This window comes from Danio rerio, chromosome 5 (assembly GCF_052040795.2).
Source record: "Danio rerio strain M-AB ecotype USA chromosome 5, GRCz13ab, whole genome shotgun sequence".
Lineage (NCBI taxonomy): Eukaryota > Metazoa > Chordata > Actinopteri > Cypriniformes > Danionidae > Danio > Danio rerio.
In genome coordinates, this window is record NC_141025.1 from 66,142,581 (window position 1) to 66,166,756 (window position 24,176).

General features: G+C 36.6%; 1 protein-coding gene across 8 annotated transcripts in view; it reads right to left on the reverse strand.

The window, feature by feature from the left end:
• Nucleotides 1–24,176, reverse strand: part of mcama (melanoma cell adhesion molecule a) — a 638,953-nt gene that overhangs the window by 79,919 nt on the left and 534,858 nt on the right. For 4 of the 8 annotated variants that reach the window (XM_087254547.1, XM_087254548.1, XM_087254545.1 and 1 more), the window contains exon 1: nucleotides 12,026–12,113. The exons of the other annotated variants lie outside the window; for them this stretch is intronic. In XM_087254547.1, coding sequence (XP_087110673.1) covers nucleotides 12,026–12,107 — 82 coding nt within the window. In that variant the 5' untranslated portion in view covers nucleotides 12,108–12,113. Of the gene's footprint in view, nucleotides 1–12,025; nucleotides 12,114–24,176 lie in introns of those variants that run through there. 8 annotated transcript variants of the gene reach the window in all.

Consider the following 24,176-nt stretch of genomic DNA (forward strand, 5'->3'; position numbering starts at 1 on the left):
CCTACCCACAAATTTGATTGACAGCAGCGTATTAACATGTCTCTGTAGTAACTTGTATAATCATATCAACAAGACAAGACGTGCCCAATGCAACTGGGATTAAAAGATCTGTTGAGCTCTCTGTGATCATCAATCATCATCAAATGTGATCAACAATGAGTTTTACAAGTTTAAAACGGTGCATGTTCGTAATAAACTACAGCGATTTCACCATCTTTTTCACCACAGCACATGTCAGTACAATTATAAAAGATGGCGCCTCAATCCTGGTTTGTGAACATTAAATCAGGTTTATTTTGTACATTAACATAACGGATATTCATACGGCAGTGGATATTAACGTGTATACTGTCATATTTGCAGTGCAAAAACAGTTTCAAGTTAAATGTGTGTGTGTGTGTGTGTGTGTGTGTGTGTGTGTGTGTTTGTGTGTGTGTGTGTGTGTGCGTAACCTTTGAAACAACATTGTGTGTGACTCATCATTGCAGAAAGGCTTGAATTAACTCCACAACAGATACATTAAATTATCACTGGCAAAGTTCTTACTGTAGTATTTCTCATAAACGTTACGTGAGATCTGCTTCCTTCATGTCTGTCACTGTGCTATTTATGATGCAGCCGGAGACATATACTCTGACAGGCACGTCCCGGTAGGCAGGGAGAACCAGCATTAAAGGCACAGGCAACAAAAACAGCTGCAATGTGTTCAGAGCAAACTATTCCAATATTCTAAATGGTAAAATAAATAATCTGATGGATGTTTTGAGCTGAAACTTAACAGACACATACTAGAGACTTAAAAGACTTATCTTAAATCCTGAAAAAGGGGTAAAATAGGTGTCCTTTAAATCAACAGATATTTTAGTTTTTTTATGTTGGATTGTGCCTTTAAGAATAGTCCCAACACACAGACATACACACACACAAAAAAACTGTAGCAACTGCTTAGGGATGCTCTGACAAAACCCCACTCACAGTTTCCCCAGGAAACAAAACACAAAAATCAAGTTAACTAATAACCTTTTTTAAAAGAAAACAGTCCAGAATTTTTGGCAGAACGCAGCCACAGAGAATTACCTTGCAACCACCTGAAACACAAACAAGGCAACTGCGCGAATGTCTGCAAAAATCAATAAAGATTTTAGAGAAAGTGAAACAGATGAAGGGCCTGAAGTCCCGCGCTCCCTCTGAACGGGCCGCTAGCCAAGCCTGAGAGCGGGGCATGAGGGAGATGTGGGAGGAGAGCCGGAGACCGTGGGGGAAGGGGGCAGACAGCAAGACTCGAGGTGCTACTATTGTGCAGGATGATTTCTGTAACATGAGCAACCTACTTACTCACACACATCAGAAGAAGACGAAGAAAAACTTCCACATCTGCCTACTCTGAAATGAGTGAGCCACCAGGTGCTCGCAGCTGTTTGTGGATTTGACCGAGAAAAGAGATGGAAAACGATAAAGATGGACAGGTTTCGGGGGATGAGAGTTAGTGATTTAGAGAAGAGATTTTGGAGAAAACATTATCCAAGGACTTCCGAAAACCCCCCTTTGCATTGTGCGGATTTTCTGCCAGATCCTGAATCGGTTCCTGGGCAGTGACGTGTCCCACAGATGGGGCTCTCTAAAAATGACGGGCTGTGTTCAACCAATTAAATAGCGCATTTTGGACGGGTGCGCTAAGCTGGTTATAAGTGTGGAGAATAATAATGAGATAAAGCCAAAAAATCACAAGGGACATGGTCCGCAAAATTAAGTCTTTTATCAGCTCATACTATGTATTTCCTATTTATTTTAATGGCATTAGAGAAACTGTCTACAGCTGTGCCTTTAACACTGTTGCATGAAGCATAAAATTGCTATTGATCCATAAGCAGATTATTTTGACTTAGCAGCATTGGTTGAGGAAATATTAGTGTGCTTTTTATGTCAAACAAAGGAATAGGAATCAGCAGGCAAACAATTAAATATTTTAACGTTAAAAGAATAATTCACCTAGGTATTAGTTTACTAATGTAAATGTAATTTCAAACTGGTATGACTTGTAATGTTCATGTAAAACACAAAAGGACATATTTAAAAAAGTGTTTAGGCTGTTTATTTCCATAAAAACAAAATCATTTAAACTTAAAGATATGCAAAGGCAGAGACAGCACGTTGGCTCTCACAGCATGTTTTATTGATTTGTTTGTTTTTTCTTACTTGATTTTTACCACGTTTTCAGATTTTACCACATTCTCACCTTATTATTTACTTGTTTGTTTTATTTTTTGGATTCTGTTTTGGTCTTACCCGCTTCACCTGACTCAAACTCCACTATACATCTCAAGTCCACCAACGTACAGTACATGGTGTCAAATTGTGTATTACTGTATGAATATGTTATTTTTGGTTTTTTGAACTACGATAAGACGTTGGCAAATGAAGCTTATGTTATTAATCTTCTGATTGTATTTACCAAGAGTCATATCCATCGATGTAAATTTAGCAATCAGAAACCTCTGTTTTTATTGGTACTTAAAGAAGTTAATATTTATAAACAGTTAATACCATTAAGGAGAGTACAAACAAAAAAGCTGTTAAAACCATGTATTTGTTTGACACTTTGAGGTTATTGTGAGTTAGCAAGGCCTAGCATTATTTATTTGTAATTTCTTTTTCTGCTATTTAATTTTGTTTTACCTATTGAGTTTTTTTACTTCTATAAATTTTTGTTTATACTTTTCCTTTTTTTGTTTACCTCTAGCATTGTTTTGCATTTATCGTTCTTTAAAAAAAAAAAAAAAAAACTGTACATGGTGAGCTAACTAGACATAACAGTGGGAAAGCCATCCATACGGAGGTAAGGGATTAACCTGATAAGCGCAAAAGCGCGGAACGACGTCATACCATGCCTAGGGTTTATTTTAAAAATGAAATGCAGCCATACGTACGTCTGACTACATAATTCTAGATCTCCAGACACGTATATAGGGCTACATTTTCAGAATGAGCCTATGTTGGAGTCCCGGCTGGGTCAGTTGGCATTTCTGTGTGAAGTTTGCATGTTCTCCTCGTGTTGGCGTGGGTTTCCTCAGGGTGCTCCGGTTTCCCCCACTGTCCAAAGACATGCGCTATAGTGAATTGCATTTAATAAACTGGCCATAGTTTAGAAATGCAAAAGTGTATGGGTGTTTCTCTGTACTGGGTTGCGGCTGGCAAAGCATCTGCTGAGTAAAACATATGCTGGAATAGTTGGTGGTTTATACCACTGTGCCGACTTTAATTTAAAGTTAGACATATAGAAAGCATTACAGCATAAAAATATGGGTAAAATTATGTCCCATCATAATTCACCAGATATATACATATATATATATATATATATATATATATATATATATATATATATATATATATATATATATACATATTTTGATCTATCTATCAGCTTTAACCTATGTATAAAGTGTATTTTCATGTCTTTTTAATGCTTCTGTTAATCATTATGTATGGATTCAGGGGAGGAACGTATATAAAGATGAATCATATGGACCACTTTACTGAAATCCATTGTGCTCTTCTGGTTTTGGAGCTCATCTTCATCTATCCTCATTTATTTCTATTGTATGCAAAGAAGCAGCTAGACTTTTAAGGGTGGAAAAATTGCTTTTGTATCCCTGCAGAGCAAAACAAGTCAAACAGATGAAGACGTTTCAAGAGTAAGTGCTCTTTTTATTATTGAATACCCTGTATGAGGAAAAAACTAGGACAATTTAGCATGACAAATCTAATTTTGGATTCCTTTTACAGCTTTCTAAAAATTAAAATAAAAAGCGCAGTCTGTGAGAAAGTGAGGGAGAGGGGCAGACAGAGCTGGCACCCGTCCACTGTAAATTCTTCACCCCCTTCGTTGCACTTGGATGATTGTTATTCATTCTCACGCTTCATTAATGTGGTCAGTCTCCACATCTGACTTTGATAAACATGCCATCGCTACATACATGAGCCTGTCTCTTTACAAATTTATTCAGTAAGCAGAATTTGGAATTTGGATCCATCTAATGTGCGACGAGGGCAGACCGTGCCATGCAGAGCTGCAAGAATCTCCACAGATCATTGAATGAAGCAACATAAAAACTGGCTGGCAGCTCAAACGGCCTCTGTCGGATCATGGCCACAGCAAGTTTGACACACTTCCCAGAAAATACTAACATTAAAAAGTAAGCCAACAGAAAATGTAGAGCAGCCAGCTTGGATTCCTTCACAAAATGGCCATTTTTTAAACAGTCAGGCCTCCCCTTGTTCAAATACAGCTCAGATGAAGACTATAGATGACAAATACTGAGCCTTTTTCTGTCATCGACACAATTGGCAAGTCACAAAAGGCTTTGATAAGAGTTATCTCCTCCAGATAGTGATCTAAGCCTGTAAACTCACCTGTGGATCTGAGACACCTCCGACTACCATCCCCCTTTCTGCCTGCTACCAAAGGATTTAACCGAGGAATGTCGATGCCATTGTTTTGGCTGAACTCAAAGCGGGTGACTTCAAAAAGTGGCCCGCGGTGCTGTCGTCTAGCCTGTGTCTCGGCTCATCACTGCAGCCGTAGGATCAAAACCTCGACTTCAGGGACGCGATCAAAAGAGATCTAATACTCAATTATGCTTGAGAGTGAAGGGCTGCTCTCTTTGATTGAGCACCGATTGAGTGTCTCGTTGGGATTCATCTTTTGTTCAAAATCATTTTTAAAGGGGAAATGCTCACCCTGCTAGTGTTTACTGACCTTACAGAGAAGCCATATGATGAAATCACAGGATAAAATCCCATGGGTTTCACATGAAAATGATCCAAAAGTACATGTTGAAGTCAGCATTATTAGCCCTCCTGGATTATTAGCCCCCCTGTGTATTTTTTCCCAAATTTCTGTTTAACAGAGGGAAGATTTTCTTAACACATTTCTAAACATGATAGTTTTAATAACTAATGCCATTTAAAGGCATAACTCGGTTCATTACTGTAGGTAAGTTTGAGTAATTTGGCAGATTCTTGTATAATGATGGTTTGTTCTGTAGACTATCAAAAAATATTTCACAATGGGTTTAATAATATTGACCTTAAAATGCTTTTAAAATGGTTTAAAACCCATTTTAAACTACTTTTATTCTAGCCTTTCTGATAACTTTCTGTTAAACATCATTTGCGAATTATTTCAAAAAGAAAAATAATTCACAGATAATAATTTAATTATTTGAACTTCGACTGTGCATAAATATATCAAACAACACAAAAACCATATATAAGAAAATCTGCTTTATCGCTATAATAGTGGGAGTGTCAAAATGAATTTATTTCTATGCTCAGCAATGCAGACGCGGATGCGGATTATACAATGCATTTTTTTAGTCTGCCACAAATTAAACTGTATAAATGCTACAAATGACTCATTGACTTAACTGCAGCTGATACTTTGTATGCACTCTTATCTTCATGTGTTATATTATCTGTACACAGCCGTGTTTAAAACTTTGGGATCCGTAACATTTTTTTTTATTTGTTTGTTAGATTTGTTCTTTCTTTTATTTCTTTGTTTTTAATGTTAAATTCAACATGATTTTTTACCATATACAATTTCTTATTGAAAACATTCAAAGAATGTAATTTGCACATGTGACCCAGAGATGAATTTTCAGCATCATAATTTTCAACGTCACGTGTTTTTTTTCAGAAATTATTATCACAATATGATTAAGTGATCAAATTAAGAGGTGTTCAACTTTCATTTATTTTCATAATCAAATATTAAAAAATGGTTGCTTATAAGTATGTGTTTTTTGACGAACACTTGATACTTAAATACTTTCTTTCTTTTAATGAATTATTAATTCATTCATTTTCTTTTCAGCTTAGTCACTTTATTAATCAGGGGTTAAGTCAGAATTATTAACCCCCCTTTGAATTTTTTTTTCTTTTTAAAATATTTCCCAAATGATGTTTAACAGAACAAGGAAAGTTTCACCGTATGTCTGATAATATTTGTTTCTTACAGAGAAAGTCTCATTTGTTTAATTTCTGCTTGAACAAAAGCAGTTTTTAATAAATAAATGAAAAAAAAAACATTTTAGGGTGAAAATTATTAACACCTTTAAGCAAAAATTTTTTTCGATAGTCTACAGAACAAACCATTGTCATACAATGACTTGCCTAATTACCCTAACCTGCCTAGTTAATCTAATTAACCTAGTTAATCCTTTGTATGTCACTAAGCTGTATAGAAGTGTCTTGAAAAAATCTAGTAAAATATTATTTACTGTCAACATGGCAAAGATAAAATAAATCAATTATTAGAGATGAGTTATTAAAACTATTCTGTTTAGAAATGTGCTGAGGAAATCTACTTTCCGTTAACAGAAATTGGGGGAAAAAGTAAACAGTGGGGCTAATAATTCTTCAACTGTATGTTTAATACAGCAGATGCTCTTCCAGCCACAATACAACACTGGGAAACACCCACACACTCTTACATTCACACACATATGGCCAACGTAACCTATTCTGTTCTTCTATACCGCATGTCTTTGGACCGAGGGGGGAATGTGAAAACAGGGAGAACATGCAAACTCTACACAGAAATGCCAACTGACCCAGCTGGGGCTTGAACCAGTGACAAATTACTTGTATGATTAAACAAGACTGTATGTGAGTTTCCCAGCACTGGGATTTCACGAGTAAGTGTACTCTCTGGGTTAAGGCTAGAAGGGCATCTGCTGCATTAAACATATGCCAGAGTAAATGGTGGTTCATTCTGCAGTGGCCGGAGATTTTGACTATCCAAAGGAAAGTCAGTGTGTCAGTGTTAAATAAAATAATCAAATAAATAAATATATATATATATATATATATATATATATATATATATATATATATATATATATATATATATATATATATATATATATATATATATATATATATATATGTGTATATATTGATAAATAAAAATGTATATTTTAAAACAATGTATATATCGTACTATATATCACACAAAAACAGGCAGACGAAAATGCACCTATCCTAAAAATAAATCTTTTAAATATTACTGTTAACAATTCAGTATTGCATATGTCTTTATGTTTTAACCTTGTAATTTATCATTACATTTTTTTCCAAGAGCCGACTAATCCACAGGGACTAAGTTCCTGCACCACAATATTTAATTTTCCATAAACCATTTTATCAAAACGATCATTACTTTAAGGAATAAATCATCTGTGCTTTCTTTTACATCACATCTGAGCACTAAATTAAAGAAAAAAAAAGTTCACATTAACGTCATATCGACCAAATGTATAAAAGTGATGATATATGACATTTATACAAGATACATCATTTGAGACTGTTTACACTACACACCAGCACAGTCAGAAAGGTGAATAAGTGCATCAGTATATCTGTAAATGTAGATATGAAGTGCACTAACGTGTGCACAACCCAAACACACTGTACTGTATACATGCATGTTTACAATCAATAACACAAGTGTTTAGCATTATTCAGTTAATTGCCTTCTTGCTGCCCCCTGCTGGTTAAACTCAGCGTGATTGGATTAGATTAAAGATTAACTCTTAAACTCAAGACAAACCACTTCTAATCATTCAGATATCTCATATTAAACACTAATAAGCATGAACTTGGGGTCAAAACAATACATCGTTGAACATGACAATTGAATTCCAATTATGCAAGGCGCAACCTTCATCTAATCCACATGTTGTTGTTCACTGAAGGCGAACACCAAACTAACAATGCCGATTATCCCTATTGAGGTCTTCAGTGATATGCACCTTCAAAACAATGAGCCCGCAGGCTTCAACATGACACTCAATGTCAAGTGTGACAGACAGGGCTCAACCCAGGGCATAGAAAGCCCTTCAGAGGAGGAACAGCCGCTCGATTGTATGGCCTCCGCTGTGGGTCATGAGCTGCTATGGGAAGCAGGAAGTCCAACGCAAGGCATCTTTTTTGTCCCTGGCACACAAAGCAGCTCATATGAAATGGAGGGAATGAGTGTGTAGACATCTGAGCTAAAAATGCATATTTTGGCGGATGTCCTGTAGTAGGATTGTTCACTGAAATTTCACTTTATTTTTTACTTTGATTGACAGGGCCTTGATATTGAGATATTTTGCTCTCTGGCCTTGAAAGATACTCAATATGTCAGTTACTGTTTGATGAATAATATAACTACAATATTGAATATTATGGTAACTTTATAGATTAGGTCACAATTCATGCTATTAACTTACCTGTCTATTAATAAGATATTAACTGTTCATTAATTGTTATAAAGTATGATCTTATTCTGCATCCCAAATCCCAATCTCTAGCTTAATAACTATCAATAAACAGCTAATTAAGCTATAGCTAAGCTATAGAGTTAATAGTTTGTTAATACTGTGAACAGACCTAAACTAAAGTGTTACCAATATTATTAATGTAAACGAGATTAATAGTACATTATGATTATGGTTTGCTAAAACAAGAAGGTATCAGTTTGATAGTTTGCACAGAAATGGGAAAACTACTAGCAATGACTAGTTTCTAATTCATTTGAACCTTATATTTATAAATGTGTTTGTATGTATAAATGCATGTATATATCCAACCCAGGCTCATTCTGATTATGTACCCCTATATACAATTCTGTAGAGCAGCAAATATGTCGTAGGACCTACATTTTTTTATTTATTTATTTATTTATTTGCTTTCCTGAATCCATCAGAGGCTGCTGTGTACGTTTTTTTAGATCTCGAATTTCTCTTGTAAAAGCCATTCGCGACTGCTGTTCTCGCATAAATCCACCAGAGGCCTCTGTGTATGCTTTTTAGGTCTTAAATTTCTGTTCACCAGAGGCTGCTGTCGACTTACTGACTGACTGACCAATTGACTGACCCACACTCCTTCTTCCCTAAACAAAACCAATAGTGTTTTAAAAAGCACAGATTGACCAGCGCCCACCCACTTCCCTAAACCCAACTGACAGTTTTAAAAAGCAATCCAGAAAAGGAAAAGCCCTCGCCTGATTTTCAGATTTTACCACATTCTCACCATATTAACTACTTGTTTATTATGTTTTTGACTTCTGTTTTTTTCTTACTCACTTTCTAGAACCGGTATTCGACAAACTCGAACCCCGTCATTATGGTCTACTCTTTTTTGTATCTCAAGTTTGCCGACGTACATGGCGAGCTAACTGGACAAACTAGTAAAGGCGGGAAAGCTGTCTATATGAAGGTAAGCGGTCAGCTGGTAAGCGCTAAAAGAAATGGTGTCATACTGCCCTCTTGCGTTCATTTAAAAGACAAAATACAGGCATAAGTAGCTCTGGCTACATAATTCAAGATCTCCGGAAATGTATATAGGGCTACATTTTCAGACTGAACCTATGTTATATATATATATGTGTGTGTGTGTGTGTGTGTGTGTGTGTGTGTGTGTGTGTGTGTGTGTGTGTGTGTGTGTGTGTGTGTGTGTGTGTGTGTGTGTGTGTGATAGTTTGATACTATTTTATTTTTAAGTTTTCATGGTTAATTAATATAAATTGGCTAACTGTGTGACAATAAATGATTGATTATATTGTCATTATAGTGTCATTAGACATTATCCGCATGTTAAATTGTGAAGTATCAGTGAAGTATGGAATACTGTTTCCGGGTCCAAGCCGCTACTCATTTGAATTGAGAAAATATTTGTTCATGGCCACCTTTTAGTTATATCACACAAATTAAAGTGGATTTTATATAGAATCATACACTTAATTTTTTTTTTTTTTTACTTTTTTAAGCTTCTTAAATAAAATTAGCTAAAACAACAAAAATTTTGAGATTTCATTGGGACAACTTAATTTTTTATGTTCAATCCACACAAAATTGTTAAAAGTGTTAAGTTAACGCAAGTGATTTGTGTTGGGACAACATAAATTGTGTGGAACCCTGCATTTTTTTACAGTGTAGTGTAAACAACCGTCTCTGGACATCACAAATAACCAAAATTTTAACAATTTATATAAAATTAATCACTTTCTGGCCATCATATATTAGACATGAATATATGCATTGTGATTTTTGAAAGTATTACATTGCTTTGTAAAAGTTTATTATTACCATTTAATGAGTCTCCCCATATAGTCTGATAGAGCGCTTGGACCCGGAAGCCGCTTCGCATGACGTCACAATTAACATGCAGATATAGCAAGTAATGTGAATGAATAAGTATGCACTGGAAAAAAAATATTTATTATTATTATGTATTATTATTCTCATCATACTTACATTATTATTAACATTTTAGTGTAAAGACACTAACAATTTACACTGAAATATTACAAATGCAGATAAATCAATCATAATTTAATGATGATGATAGTTAATAATAACAATCATCATTCTTCCACCACAGTCTTTTTCCACAACACACACATCATCCACATCAGTCAGTACATCATTTCTAATAATGACATTTTGAATGTCAAGTTCTTGAATGAAAAATCACCCCTTACACTGAAAGAGCAAGGTGACCCCTCTTAATCATAGGGCTGTTATCTAACGGGGTGTTCAGTCAATAATCCCAGGACAGACAGCTTTACTTCATCTGCTGGGGGACTGGAGGGACCTTATTAACACAAGGCTGAACAGAAGGTATAAGGACAGGGGCTTGTTAAGAGCCTTTGGGGGAACAAACCTTACAGGACAGTGCTGATCCATTCCACACCAAGCAAAATATGAAAAAGGAGAAAACACGATGAGGACAAGGACAACAAAGGTAGATCGACAGCACAACGGGGGACAGATAAAGATGGACAAGCAGAGGATTATGCAGTGGGGGTCCATCATCTGTTCCTTAATGAGAAGGGCTTGTTCTGTAGTCGTGTAGGTCATGCACTTAAGAGGGTGCACCACTGAATACAGCGTAATATGCAAGATCAAGGTTATTTGTATAGGTGTATAAATAAGTGTGTGCAACGAATTGTTAATAAACTACTGAATTTTGCATATTGTGAACAGCTTATCTCTGTGTGAAAATCTCTCACATCATGGCATTTTGAACAGTCTAACAGAGTTCCACAGATTTTATCTGAACACAGACACTCACGCACAAACAAAGCCTGTATTTGTGGTCAGTCCCATGGTCTGTAGCATTTATCTCATGTAGAAATAACCAGATGCAACAGCAAATTGGCTAATTATAAATATGACCATAAATATTTGCTTTGGAAATGTAATGTTTTATTACTAGATAATATAGGCTGATTAGCTTATGCATGGTAAGGTAAGATGCAAAAAAACAGTGTCATCTGAAATTTTCTTCTAAAATTATTATTTTTTTCTCAGGTTGATGCATGTAAGTTCAGTAATTTAACCTTTATGACAATAAATAATATATTTTCATGGCCTTAAAAGTGAAATAAATGAGCATATACAATGGAAGCTGAGAAAGATGCTTGGTTTAGATAAACAAACACGATATATGTTTTATATGTGTGTTTAAAATTTTAATATGTGTGTTAAATGGTGATCCACCTGCTATTGTTTATCAATGCTTGCCATATTTTACCGTTTTTTTCCACATCTGAGGATATAAGCAAGATTATAAACTGATTGTTTTTATAGTACTACTACATTACTGTATGCGTTACTGTATGCTTTGTGTCTATTTCAACAAGTTCAATCTATTTATTGAGCTCACATGCAGTGTGATGATGACAAACTTCATTTTTTTCAAGCGAAAAACAAAGACAAATGGTAAAAAGGCTTTACAAATGTGGTCTAGCCAACTTGTAACCGTCGAAAACTCTAAAGTACACAGAAAACAGCGGAGTTAAATAGCCATAACTATTACCGTACAGTATACAGTATCTGCAGCATCCCAAACATCCGCGTGCATGTCATTCAAACGCGCGCGGTCGAAACCCTCTTCAGGAAGTTTCTCTCAAAAAAATAAAACATCAACAAAAAGCAGCACCGCATGGAAAATAAACGTCAAATTGTCTTACCTTGCCACGCAAGAGCGCAGATTTGAAGAACAATTAGTAAAAGTGAAGTGTTTTGCAGAGCCATGTTCCTGAAGTTATCCATCTGAATGAAGCGCACTGGAGGAGCACAGGCGTTTTGGCCAGGAGGAGCGCGCGAGAGAGGGAGGGATTATTTGGACTGTCCTACTGCGAGTGGGAGGAAATTTTGGGGCATTCAATTAATGTTCGCCTACAAAAGAAATCCGGTTACAAACTAATTTTTGTCGGACTCGATGTTTTTAGCTTCTGGTAAATCGGTTGCACGAATTGTGGTTATATGCTTATATGCACGAAAAGTGTGATTCTACTTTGCTTAAGACATGTCAATATGCTACCACACACCTAACTAATATTATTGTATATGGTATACACAATGGTGTTTAACAAAGTAACATGCCAATTTACGATGTAATACCAACGTATACAATATCGTACCACTCAATTATCCAAATCTATGTGTTTGTTCACGCTGACGTCGCATGAAAAATGATCTTGAATATGTTAGAACACATTCTGGTAGACTGTATAGGGTTTAGGCTATATTCGTTATATAACTTCTATATTTTGTTATCAACTTTAAGTCAACAAAAATCATTATAAAAATCATGAAAATCAGTTCATTTGAATTATTATCCTACACGTACTGCAAAAAATGCGTTTCTTACTTAGATTGTTTGCCTTGTTTCTAGTCCATATCTCAAATTTCCTTAATCATTAAGATATTTCTAGACAAGCAAAACATATTTTGTCTTGTTTAAAGAAATAATACACTAAAATGAAGTGAGTATTTCATTAAAACAAGCAAAATAATTTGTCAATGGGGTAAGAAAAATAATCGTATGTCAAAAGGAAAACAAGATTGTTTTTCTTACCCCATTGGCAAATAATTTAGCTTGTTTTAAGGAAAAACTCACTTTATATTGCCATATTGTTTCTGAAAACAAAACATTATGCTTTGTTTATCAAGAATGCTTCTTGCTAAATGAATTTATAGATATTTGGACTAGAAACAACAAAAAATCTAAATAAGGAGAGCATTTTGCAGTGTAGTTGTTGCCCAAGCCAAGTAAATAGATGAGATATATTAAAACTAAATTTAAGTACTACTTTTACACATCTCTATAGTTTACGAAGTACTTTTCAAAGTATTTTTCCAAATTTCAAATAAGTGTATTGTTGTTTAGAGCATTTAACTGTAACACTTTAGAATAAAAGTCCATTAGTAAATGTTAATAATGTAGTATTGTAAATATTAGTTTTATAATGTTAGTATTTTCTTTAAAATTGACATTAAGTTGCATTAGCATAACATTAACTGAGTATGAATAACCTTGTAAAGAATTTATAATCATATTTCAACATTTACTATAATGCCTTAGGTAAATAACTTAAGTAAATAATTTAAGTTAATGCACCGTGAGTTACATGAACTAAAATTATTTAACTTAACCAATAATAAATGTATTACTGTTACTAATGGAGCATTGTTTTATACATTTATCTTTTTTTAAATTAATATTGCACAGAATAACAAACATTTTTTTATTTTTTAATATAAAATTACAGTAATCTCATCAAATATTGCTTTCTTAACTCATCAATAGCTCGAAGAGCAAAACAAACTTTTTACTCAAACAGATACATGTAGTTAGTTTTAGTTTAAAGCTTTATTAATTCCCTTGGGGTGTGACACCATGTGATGCTTTCAGCCTGATGCTTCACATATAACAAGATCAACACACTTAACACAATAAACACCACCACTTAACAATCAAACAAAAAACTGAAAGAAAAAATATAAATAAATGAGATTTTTTTTAAATCAATAACAATAATAATTTATTTCTTAATTAATAATTATTAACTAAATAAGTAATGTAATCTAGCTGGAAATTGTAATAGTATTTGCATATTGTTTTTGTGGTTTCATTAATTCTAGTGTCCACAATTGTAAGTTGTTTTAGAAAGCATCTGCCAAATGATTCAATTTAAATTGTAAATGTGTAAATTTGCAAATCAAAGCAGGTCGATTTGACTTGGAACATAATAAGCAAATGCTTAAAACCACAATTAAACTATAATACACAAAATAATCATTATAAATTATTTCAATTTCTCCTCTTCCCTAGTTTACCTTCTAATCCAGCAGTGTAATAAACTTGCATTGTACACCATTAATACTGCTGGCTCTTTTTTTTTTTTTTTTTTTTTTTTTTTTTTGCTGTTGTTTTAGTTTTGTAAGTAGCTTAAAAGCATCTGCTAAATGCATAAATGTAAATGATCATTTTCTGGCAAGGACTTTCTCCTGGAGCCAGATCTTTAAAAAAAAAAGAAGAAGAAAAAAAGAGGCTTTTCTTCCCATGAGATAAAAAAAAAATGTTTTGCATTGTTCTGGAAAGAGGTGTTGTTGATGGTTGTGTGTTGGTTTTGGAGATGGACTTCATCCAACACATTGCGTCAGCACACAGGTTGTTAACAACCTCTACTGCTATCAGCACTCCTCTATCACCTTAGCTAACCGTTACTGGAGGGAGGGCTCTCTGTGTGTGTGCATATATGTGTGTGTGTACTGGTTTTAGTGGTTTACAAGGACAGTTATTTTTTTGTATAATGACATACAGTATATATGACAGTTGTATAATATTATGGTGATTTACGAGAACACACCTGATGTTCTTGTAATTCAAAAAGCTTCAAAATCATACAAAACAGGGTCTTTGGACTTTTAAATCTTGCCACATGTTTCCTGTAAGGGTTGGATTTAGGGCATAGGGCCATTAAATAAGTGTATTTTAGTGTATAAAATACATTACGCATATGGAGAATCTGTAAACTTCCCCTACCAACGAGTGTGTGTGTGTGTGTGTTTGTGTGTGTAGAGAGAAAGAGAAAGAGAGTGGAGGTCTGTCTCTCCAGCTGTCTACTCAGACTCTTGCCATCATTCCATGTGCCTTGTACTCAAAACTGGGGCATAAAATAACACAACATTCATTCATGAACTTGTGTACGTCTTGAGGGCAATTGAGGTAAACAGATTTGTACATTTTCCTCATTAGTGGAGCTTGAGCATGAGAATGCAGCAAAATAATTGAAGATTTGCATAAGATATAATAACTTTTAAAAATATTGTTCAGAAAGAAAGAAAAAAAGAAATATAGTCATACAATTAAAAAAGTGAAACTACTGTGTCTTTCATATTGGATCAATTGAAAAATATGATTCTGTTTTTAACCTGTTTTATTCAATTTGACCTAAAGCAAAAAACAGACCCACTGGCTAAAATGTAAAGCATTTTTTCCTCAAATTAGTATTTTTGTTGTAAACCAGCTGTTTTATGTCATGTGACCACATGAAAAAGCTACTGCTCATGTGCTATTTGGTAATTATCTATTTCTAATATGATTTGGATTACCATCTTGAGTGGCATTTATAGCCATTCTGAAAGCACCAGCAGATTGTTTACCTAATTTTTTTCCTCATCAATTACTTAGTTTTTGATCTGAAGTTGAACCAAAATAATTCGCTTTATTTATGGTCTATAAAAACCATATTTTGACGTTGAGTGAATGTATTTTTCCCTTGGGCAGAATAAATATTTGGATTAATATTAAATTATAATTTTCAGTTTTAAGCAAGTTCAAACTATAATTTCAGGAAAATTGATACATTTTGCTGTAACACATTACAGTATTTAGCTGTAATCAGTGCTGGTCAATTGGTGCTTTTTAAAACACTATTGGTTAGGTTTAGGGAAGGAGGGTGGGTCATTCAATCGGTCAGTCAGTCGACAGCAGCCTCTGGTGGATTTACGCGAGAACAACAGGCGCAAATGGCACTTGTGTGAGAAATTTGAGATCTGAAAAAGCATACACAGCACCCTCTGGTGGGTTTTTTGGAAACAAAAACTGCAAAACCTTTAGCTCTTGGAATGCATTTTGCTCTCTTCAGAAATGTATATAGGGGTATGTAATCAGAATGAGCCTGGGTTGGTTAAAAAAAAAAAAGTGTCTTTATAGTAAACAAGATAATTATATGTTTTTGACCACAATAAATATTTCTGTTTTTGAAAAACGAAACTTAAAAGTTTGAATTAAAGTTAAATCATACTTTGAGAAAAAAAAATGCTGTAACAAATTGCAAAAAGTACATTATTTTTGAGTTGGTTTAAAGTATAATTTTTTCAGTGAAGTAAGAAACAAAGCAAAATCTAAAGAAATGTACTCATTTTCATATTAATGCAAACCTGTATGAGTTTGTGAAAACCAAAAAAGATATCTGAATAATAATTCAACTTATTTGTCTGTATTATGGCAGTGAAGCACGACTTTTAGGCTTCAAAATAGTTTGAAAAGGGAATATGAAATGAATTCAAAAAACCTAACTTACCCTATACTGAGTTGCAGCTAGAAGGGCATCCGCTATGTTAAACATATGCTGGATAATGAATAAAGGGACAAAGCCGTATAGGAAAATGAATGAATGAATCTTTTTTGGACATTTAATAATGATTAAAAATAACATTCTTCTGAATATGAAAACTATGCTATGAAACTTTAATAAAGTTCAAAAACTTTGTGCTTAAATTCATTTTACTGTTTCATGTAAGTGAAAATGGGAAAGTCTCTCTAAACTCAGAGAGTGCACTTGAGATGTAATTAGAACAAAAGCTGGCAGCGAATCAAATCCAGGTCAGAATTATTGAGGGGCTCCACACACACACTGAGCCTTAAGACTTATAAGTGCGCTTTGAGGCCGCTGAAGGAAATCATATATGACCAAAGAGGGGAAAAAAGAGAATCGCACGGCTTTGATGTTGACTCAGTCAGAATTCAGATCTCTCTCTCTCTCTCTCTCTCTCTCTCTCTCTTTCTCTCTCTCTCTCTCTCTCTCTCTCTCTCTCTCCCTCTCTCTCTCTCTCTCTCTGCTTCATCTTCTTGTCCACAGTCATTTTCATTTACTCTGAAGGAAGAAATTACATCCGACCTCCACATTTATGATTACATCTTTACACATTATTCACTCTCAAAATAATCCTACACTCCCATACAGAAAGCTCATATTTAAACATATATGAATATAAAATATAAAATCTTTGTTACAAATCGTTTAGTCAGTTATTTATATTTTTGGTGTAGTGTGTCAGTGAAAAACAAGGAGCAGTACAAGGAGCAGCCAGTGCTCCACACAGAGATCAGATCTCACAACATGCAGTCCATCTGGAAAGACATGAAGAAACAGAAACAAGCTAGACCAATCATTTGGACTAATGGCTGTGCAAAAGTGCTGGATATTGGCAGGAACTGGAACACACTGTTGTATACGCCAGTCCAGAGCATCCCAAACATGCTCAATGGGTGACGTGTCTGGTAAGTATGCTAGCCTAGAACTAGAGGTTTTATTTCCTTAAAACAAGATTGCCATGCATCTCTTTATTTCAAAACTGCATTATTACAGTTAAAGCCTGTAATATAAATTCGCAATTAATCTAGATTAATCTAAGTCATGATCTCATGATTAAAGTATTGAAATGTAATTATCAATGTATTAATCGATTAGCCATTTTACAAGATGTAAGATAAGCCTTTTGTGTCTCCAGAATGTATCTGTAAAGTTTCAGCTCAAAATACTCATCAGATTATTTATTATAGCCTGCCCATTTTGCTGTCTGAGTACAGTGGAGCTGTTTTTGTAGCCTATGGCTTTAAATGCAAATAACCTGATCTCCCTGCCCACCGTTCCCACATGCTTGTCTGTTTCTCCTGTGTTATATCAGTAAAACAGCATCAGGGATGAAATAAATTAGTCAAAAATACCAAGTAAGTTTATTTCATGTATTTGTGATGAAGTTTATTCAAGCCTTTCTGAAATCAAGAGTGAAACACAAATGCAGTATGCAGTACAGACACTCACACACACACATATTTGTAAGAATCAGCTCTTTGGTTTAAATCATGTTTAAACTTTGGGGATTCGAATCAAAGATTCGAACATGATTCACATAGAATTATTTAAAGCTTACACTTAACTTAAGTATTTGTCCAGCAAATAGAACGTTTAGTGTAAAGCAATCCTGTATTATATTATTACGTGGCCAACAATAACAATATAAAACAGTATCTAATTATTTAATGAGCAAGGTAGCAGTATCTGAAGCTGAGGCATTAACTTATAAAGCACACAACACACCAACACGGATCTTAAAACGAAACAAAAGTTTATTGCTACTCTATAACACAAAGTACTAATCTACGTAAAACAAACAAATGCACATACATACACACACGCACAAGCAGTTTGAGGAGAGTTTTGGCTGAGTGGATTTAACTTCTAGCCTTTGCTAAGTTCTTAGCATTGCAACCTGAGAGAAACCATAAAAGCAGAGAATTTTGCTATTCTTTACTACTTAAACATAATTCACACCAGATTCAGTAATGGGTAAAAACCTTGTTGCGTTCTGATGTAATTTTTGGTTTCCTCGACTGGTCCAAAGGGAAATCCCGGCGAAGCTGATTGGTCAGCGTAGCAACTTCAGTGACGTGATGGAATTCCCTTGTCGGTGAAGAGGGGTTTCCTTAAGCCTGATTTATACTTCTGCGTCAAACACCGGCGTATGCTACGGCGCTGACGCATAGCCCTTCGCCGTGGCCATCGCCGTCACTGACGTGCACCTTTCAAAAAATGTAACTACACGTCGCAACGACGCGTAGCATAAGCTCTGTGATTGGTCGGCTTGGTAGCGCTGACGAGTCTGGGCGGGACCGAGAGGCGCGCGAATGGCGCGACGCCGCGCGAGCGATTGTTTACAAGTGTGGAGTCCCGTGAAGGAGCTCCGGATTGAAAGTTTTGTTTTGTGTTTACCTCATAGTTAAAGTTGTTGCACATCCGCCGGTTCCTGCCTCAAAATGAGCGAGTTTGAGCCACTTGTACATCCCGGAAGTGTTCAGGAAATGCAAAAAAGTAGCGAAGAAACTCGATACAGAGGAACATTTACACCTCACTGCCAACTAGCGTTTCGGAAGTGTTAATGCAGACCGGCAGAGACAGCGCGCAGAAGTATAAATGCACAGCCACGCGCGTTGCCTGCGCCGTGGGTTACGCCGGTCACCTGACGCAGAAGTATAAATCAGGCTTCAGTCGGTTGCTAGGGATACGGATGTTGGACAAGGCGGCGTTCGAAGTCCTTCCTGGGTTCCTGTAGTTATGATGAGTTCAGAGTTTGGATGTGTTGACCCGATGGCTTGTTGTTGAAGCGGTTGCACAAGCAGATCGGGGGTCGAGCCGGTAGCAAGTGAAGGTCGCGGTATGCTCCGTGATGTAACGAGGCTTCCGGCGAGGCGATGTAACGGCCACAGCACGAGAAGAGCGACGTCCGGGCAGCGACGGCGGTGACGACTGGCAAAGATGACCGGCAAAAGACGACGATGAAATTCCTTTGTTCAAAGTTTTATAGGCTTTGGTAGAGGCTGGGTCTACACAATGCTTGTCCAATCAGATAAGGTGCGGGGTGGAGTCACACCCCAATTCTGCCCTCTAGGAGGCCGGGTTGACACCTGGTGTGGGTGCTGCTTTGATAGCATAGTGGTTAAAATAAAGTCTTATAACATCGACACTTTTCATAGTATGGTTTCTTTATATAAACCAATGCATTTGAAATGTTCCTAGCTTTCAATCGATACCAAACATGAAGTATTTCACAAACATTCTGTAGATTTCATTTGTCACTGAGGGCTATTACTCAATAACTATCCATAACAGTTTTGTTAAACACATGGAACATGTACACACAAAAACCTACAGAAACATAAAGCAAACGTACATTACTCAAATAAACTGTTTTACTTAAATGTCCATTAAACTCTGGAAGCGTTTCTGATCGCTTCTGTGTCTGCCTGAGAATGTGTATTCCTTGCAGACGACAAAGGGCACGCGAACCAAAAGGTACTTCTCAAAAACCGGTTTGGTGGGTTTTTGATTGTAGAGCCTCTTATTGTTTTAAGGTGTAAAGTTAATAAACACGCAACTGTGATGTTGACTGGATAGTCGTCCTGTGGATTGCCTTTTGCTGGGTGCCTGTGGATTGCTTTGAAAATGAAATAGAAGCTCAGACCTGTAGGCACCAACCAATCTTTTAAGGATAACATGGTCTGTGGCTTGTTCGGTTCTGTAACGATCCGTTGACTCCCCACATATTATTAACCCAGAAATCCAGCAGTTAGAAAACGTACCGCTATATACATATCTGGAGAGCGCCACATACGTCTCAGATGCTACATTTTTGCAGTTTTTGTCTTCGTGAATCCACTAGAGGCTGTAATGTACGCTTTTTCAGATCTCAAATTTCTCACATAAGTGCTGTTCTTGTGTAAATCCACCAGAGGCCACTGATGATTGACTGACTGACTGACTGACCCACCCTCCATCTCTAAACCCAACCAATAGTGTTTTCAGAAGCACCGATTGACCAGCCACCCACTTCCTTAAACCCAACCGAGAGTTTTTTAAAAGGCAATTCAGAAAAAGATTTTTACCACATTTTCAGATTTTACCACATTCTCACCCTGTTGTTTACTTGTTTATTTTATTTTTTGACCTCTGATTTTGTCTTACCTGCTTTCTGGAAGCGTTCTTCACCAGTCTCGAACCCTGTCATCACAGCCAACTCCTCTCTGCATCTCAAGTTCACCAACACACATGGCTGTCACGATCACCAGCGATCTAAAACACAACACGTTTTTATGTCACTTAACAGATAACAAGACTCAGTGACTAGAGCGCCTGTGTTGCCTAAATAGTGAGTGTAATCAGTTCTTGGCAATCCTCCAGGGGTGATGTGTATGTCATCAGTCAAGATCGGGAACATGTGTGTGTATGCATGTGAGTGCATGTAGGAAGTTGTAGTTCATTAAATGGTGGATTTGTAGTTTTCCAGCGATCTATGGTGTTTTAGATCGTTAGTGATTGTGACAATGCAGAGCTAACTGGACAAACTGGTAACAGCAGGAAATAACAAAGGAGATACGGAGGAAAATCGGTCAGCTGGTAAGCGCAAAAAGGACCGACCTCAGAATTGTAGGGATGTGGGTCCTATTTTAACATCAGGAAATTTTTGAATAGAGACTTGTATTTATATCACTCTTATATAATAATGGTGGACGCACTTTTCCGTCCAAACAGATTCCAAAAGTTGATTTTCATCCAACCCAAGCTCATTCTGGAAACGTAGCCCCGTGGACGTTTCTGGAGACCGCGATTTACGTGGCCGGAGGTACGTAAAGGCCGCGTTTGTTTTTTTTTCGAGCGAACGCTGCGGGGCGGTGTGGCGCCGCTCCGCCCCTCCTCTTCGCGCTCGCCGGCCGACGGCTCGCCTCCGAGTGGAGGGCTTTCCCGATGCAATCAGTTTGTCCGCTTAGCTCACAGCGTTGCGTTGGCGGAGCGGAGGCCCCGGGGGAGGAGCTGGCCGCGGTGGACGACGACCGGGATCGAGTCCGGGGAACAGCATGTTCCGGAAATCAGGTAAGACGAAAAATGGAATCCGAAAAATAAGGGTGAGAACGCGGCGGGATCCGGAAACGCGGTCGAAATCGAAGACGAGGGCTTTTGCTTTTTTTTTCCCGAGAGGCGCCCGAGACGTGAAAAATCGCGCACAGGGGCCTCTCGCGGATCCGCGAAAACAAAAAACGCTCGAATACGTACCTCCCGGGACGTAAATCGCGGTCCGCAGAAACGTCCGCGGGGCTACGTTTCCACAATGAGCCCGGGTTGTTTTCATCATAGGTGAACTTTTAACAATTCATTTTTAAGAGTATACATTAAAAAACTGGTGTACACTCTTATATATGAGGATTTTAGCATGAATAAGAAAGACATTGAATCAGATGTCTTACATAAAGTGATTATGACCTATTTAAAAAACCTGGATTAAAATCTCTTGCTCCTTTAGAAAATTTGTTTATATGTGGGTAACCATTTTGTATTTGCCAGCATGTTGGAATTTCAAGTTGTAGCTTGATTATATCTTTTTTGGTTGTTTGTTTTTTCTGCCCTTAGCAACATCTCTCTGTGCCAGGCATGCTAGGCATTAGGGCAATAAGTTTAAAAAGCAATGATCTGTTCCTTTTCTTGCTCACCAGCTGACTGCATCTCTCCTTATAGACTGGTTTCCCGCTGTTACCAGTTTGTTTAGTAGCTCGCCATGTACGTTGGAGGACTTGAGACACAGAGAGGAGTTGACCACAATGATGAGGTTCGAGTCTGGTAAAGAACAGAATCCAAAAAATAAAATAAACAAGTAAATAACAGGGTGAGAATGTGGTAAAATGTGGTAAAAATCAGGCGAGGGCTTTTCTTTTCTTTTTAAAACTGTTGGTTGGGTTTAGGGAAGTGGTTCAGTGTGAGCAGCTAATGGGGGTTATTTGGATTTCTGCTGTCACCACTGCAGTGATATTTAAGAGAAGTTTTCTTGATCCACAGGTGTGCACATTCTATCAATTCAACATCAGTTACTTTGCCAAAGACAGTAAGTTCCACATTCTTGCAAGCAGTTATGCTTATCTCAGGACTCACATTTCTCTCCAATCCACATATAGAACAACTGGAAAAAAAATTAACAATTCTAAAGGACCCAGTTAATAGTGCTGTATGTATTTGGTCCTTTTAAACACATCAGCAGATCACCATCTATTTCACAGTTTAGAACAGTTGAACAGTTCCACAGATTAATGATAGTCATACTGGTTTTGAATTACAGGAGGGGGAGGAACGGATGACAGAATTTATGTTTTTGGGGAAGAATATGGCTCTCAAAACACCTTCCCAGTTTCCACCGATAAGAAATAAGACAGCTGTGATGGATAAAAACAATTATCCAGGTTCATTGTGTATTAAATCAGAACCAAGTGAAGCTTTGAGTTATCTGAAAAGGTGTATGTGGTTGGATGAGACCCCCACTGAAGGTATTCAGTTGTGGTAATGGTGCAGCAAGAGAATGTGTGTGTGTGTGTGTGTGTGTGTGTGTGTGTGTGTGTGTGTGTGTGTGTGTGTGTGTGTGTGTGTGTGTGTGTGTGTGTGTGTGTGTGTGTGTGTGTGTGTGTGTAAGCGTGTACTTGATGGTGGTGGCTGTGCTCTGTTAAGGTGGTTTACGAGGACATGGCTTGAGTCCTCATAAACCAAAATGGGCAATCATATACAACGGGGTCTTTTGATATTCAAAAATTTCCACAGTTTTCCTGTTAGACTTGGGTATTGATTGAGTAAGGCTAAACTATATATACAAGTGTGTGTGTGTGTGTGTGTGTGTGTGTGTGTGTGTGTGTGTGTGTGTGTGTGTGTGTGTGTGTGAGTACTTGTTTATGTTCTTTACAACTGTATAATGACATAGGTATGACATAGTTGTGCTTTATTGAGGTGGTTTACAAAGACATACCTTGTGTCATTGTAAACCAAAGTGGTTAATCAGACATAACAGGGTCTTTTGACATTACAATATTTCCACAGTTTTGCTGTTAGGGTTGGCTTTGTAGTAATTGGATAAGGCCACATGATAAGTGTTTTTTTAAATTATGAAATACATTATAGAGAGTCCGTATTAACCTTATACACAATATATGTCTGTGTGTGTGTGTGTGTGTGTGTGTATGTGTGTGTGTGTGTGCATCTGAGAGAGAAAGAGAGGAATCTAAACATTTGACCTCACAACGACTAGATATCCAAGCCCATTAGCACCTGCAGTCCCAACATGGGTGTACAGCCACCCAACACTCGCCTTTTGGGCAAATACCTCTATCTGCTGGTATCATCTCTCAGTGACACCAATCCAAAGGTATTCCATCTTCTCATTGTGTCTTTGAGCCTGTAGCTGCTGCTTCTTTTGTCAGAACACTGATCTGATTGTGAAAGTGAAACACCAGCTGAACGGGGTAACAAAATAGCTGATGGACACCCTTGTATTTGGCTTAAAAATTCAATATTTATCAACATTGAATTGAAATGTTTTAAGTACATTATTTGTAATAAATGTTTGCTAAACTGTCTATTATTGATCTAAACAGATGAATAGTTCAGTAAGCATGGTTTTATGAGTGTTTCACTACTTCCACACTTTCAACTAACGACCTGAAATCCAGAATGAAGCATT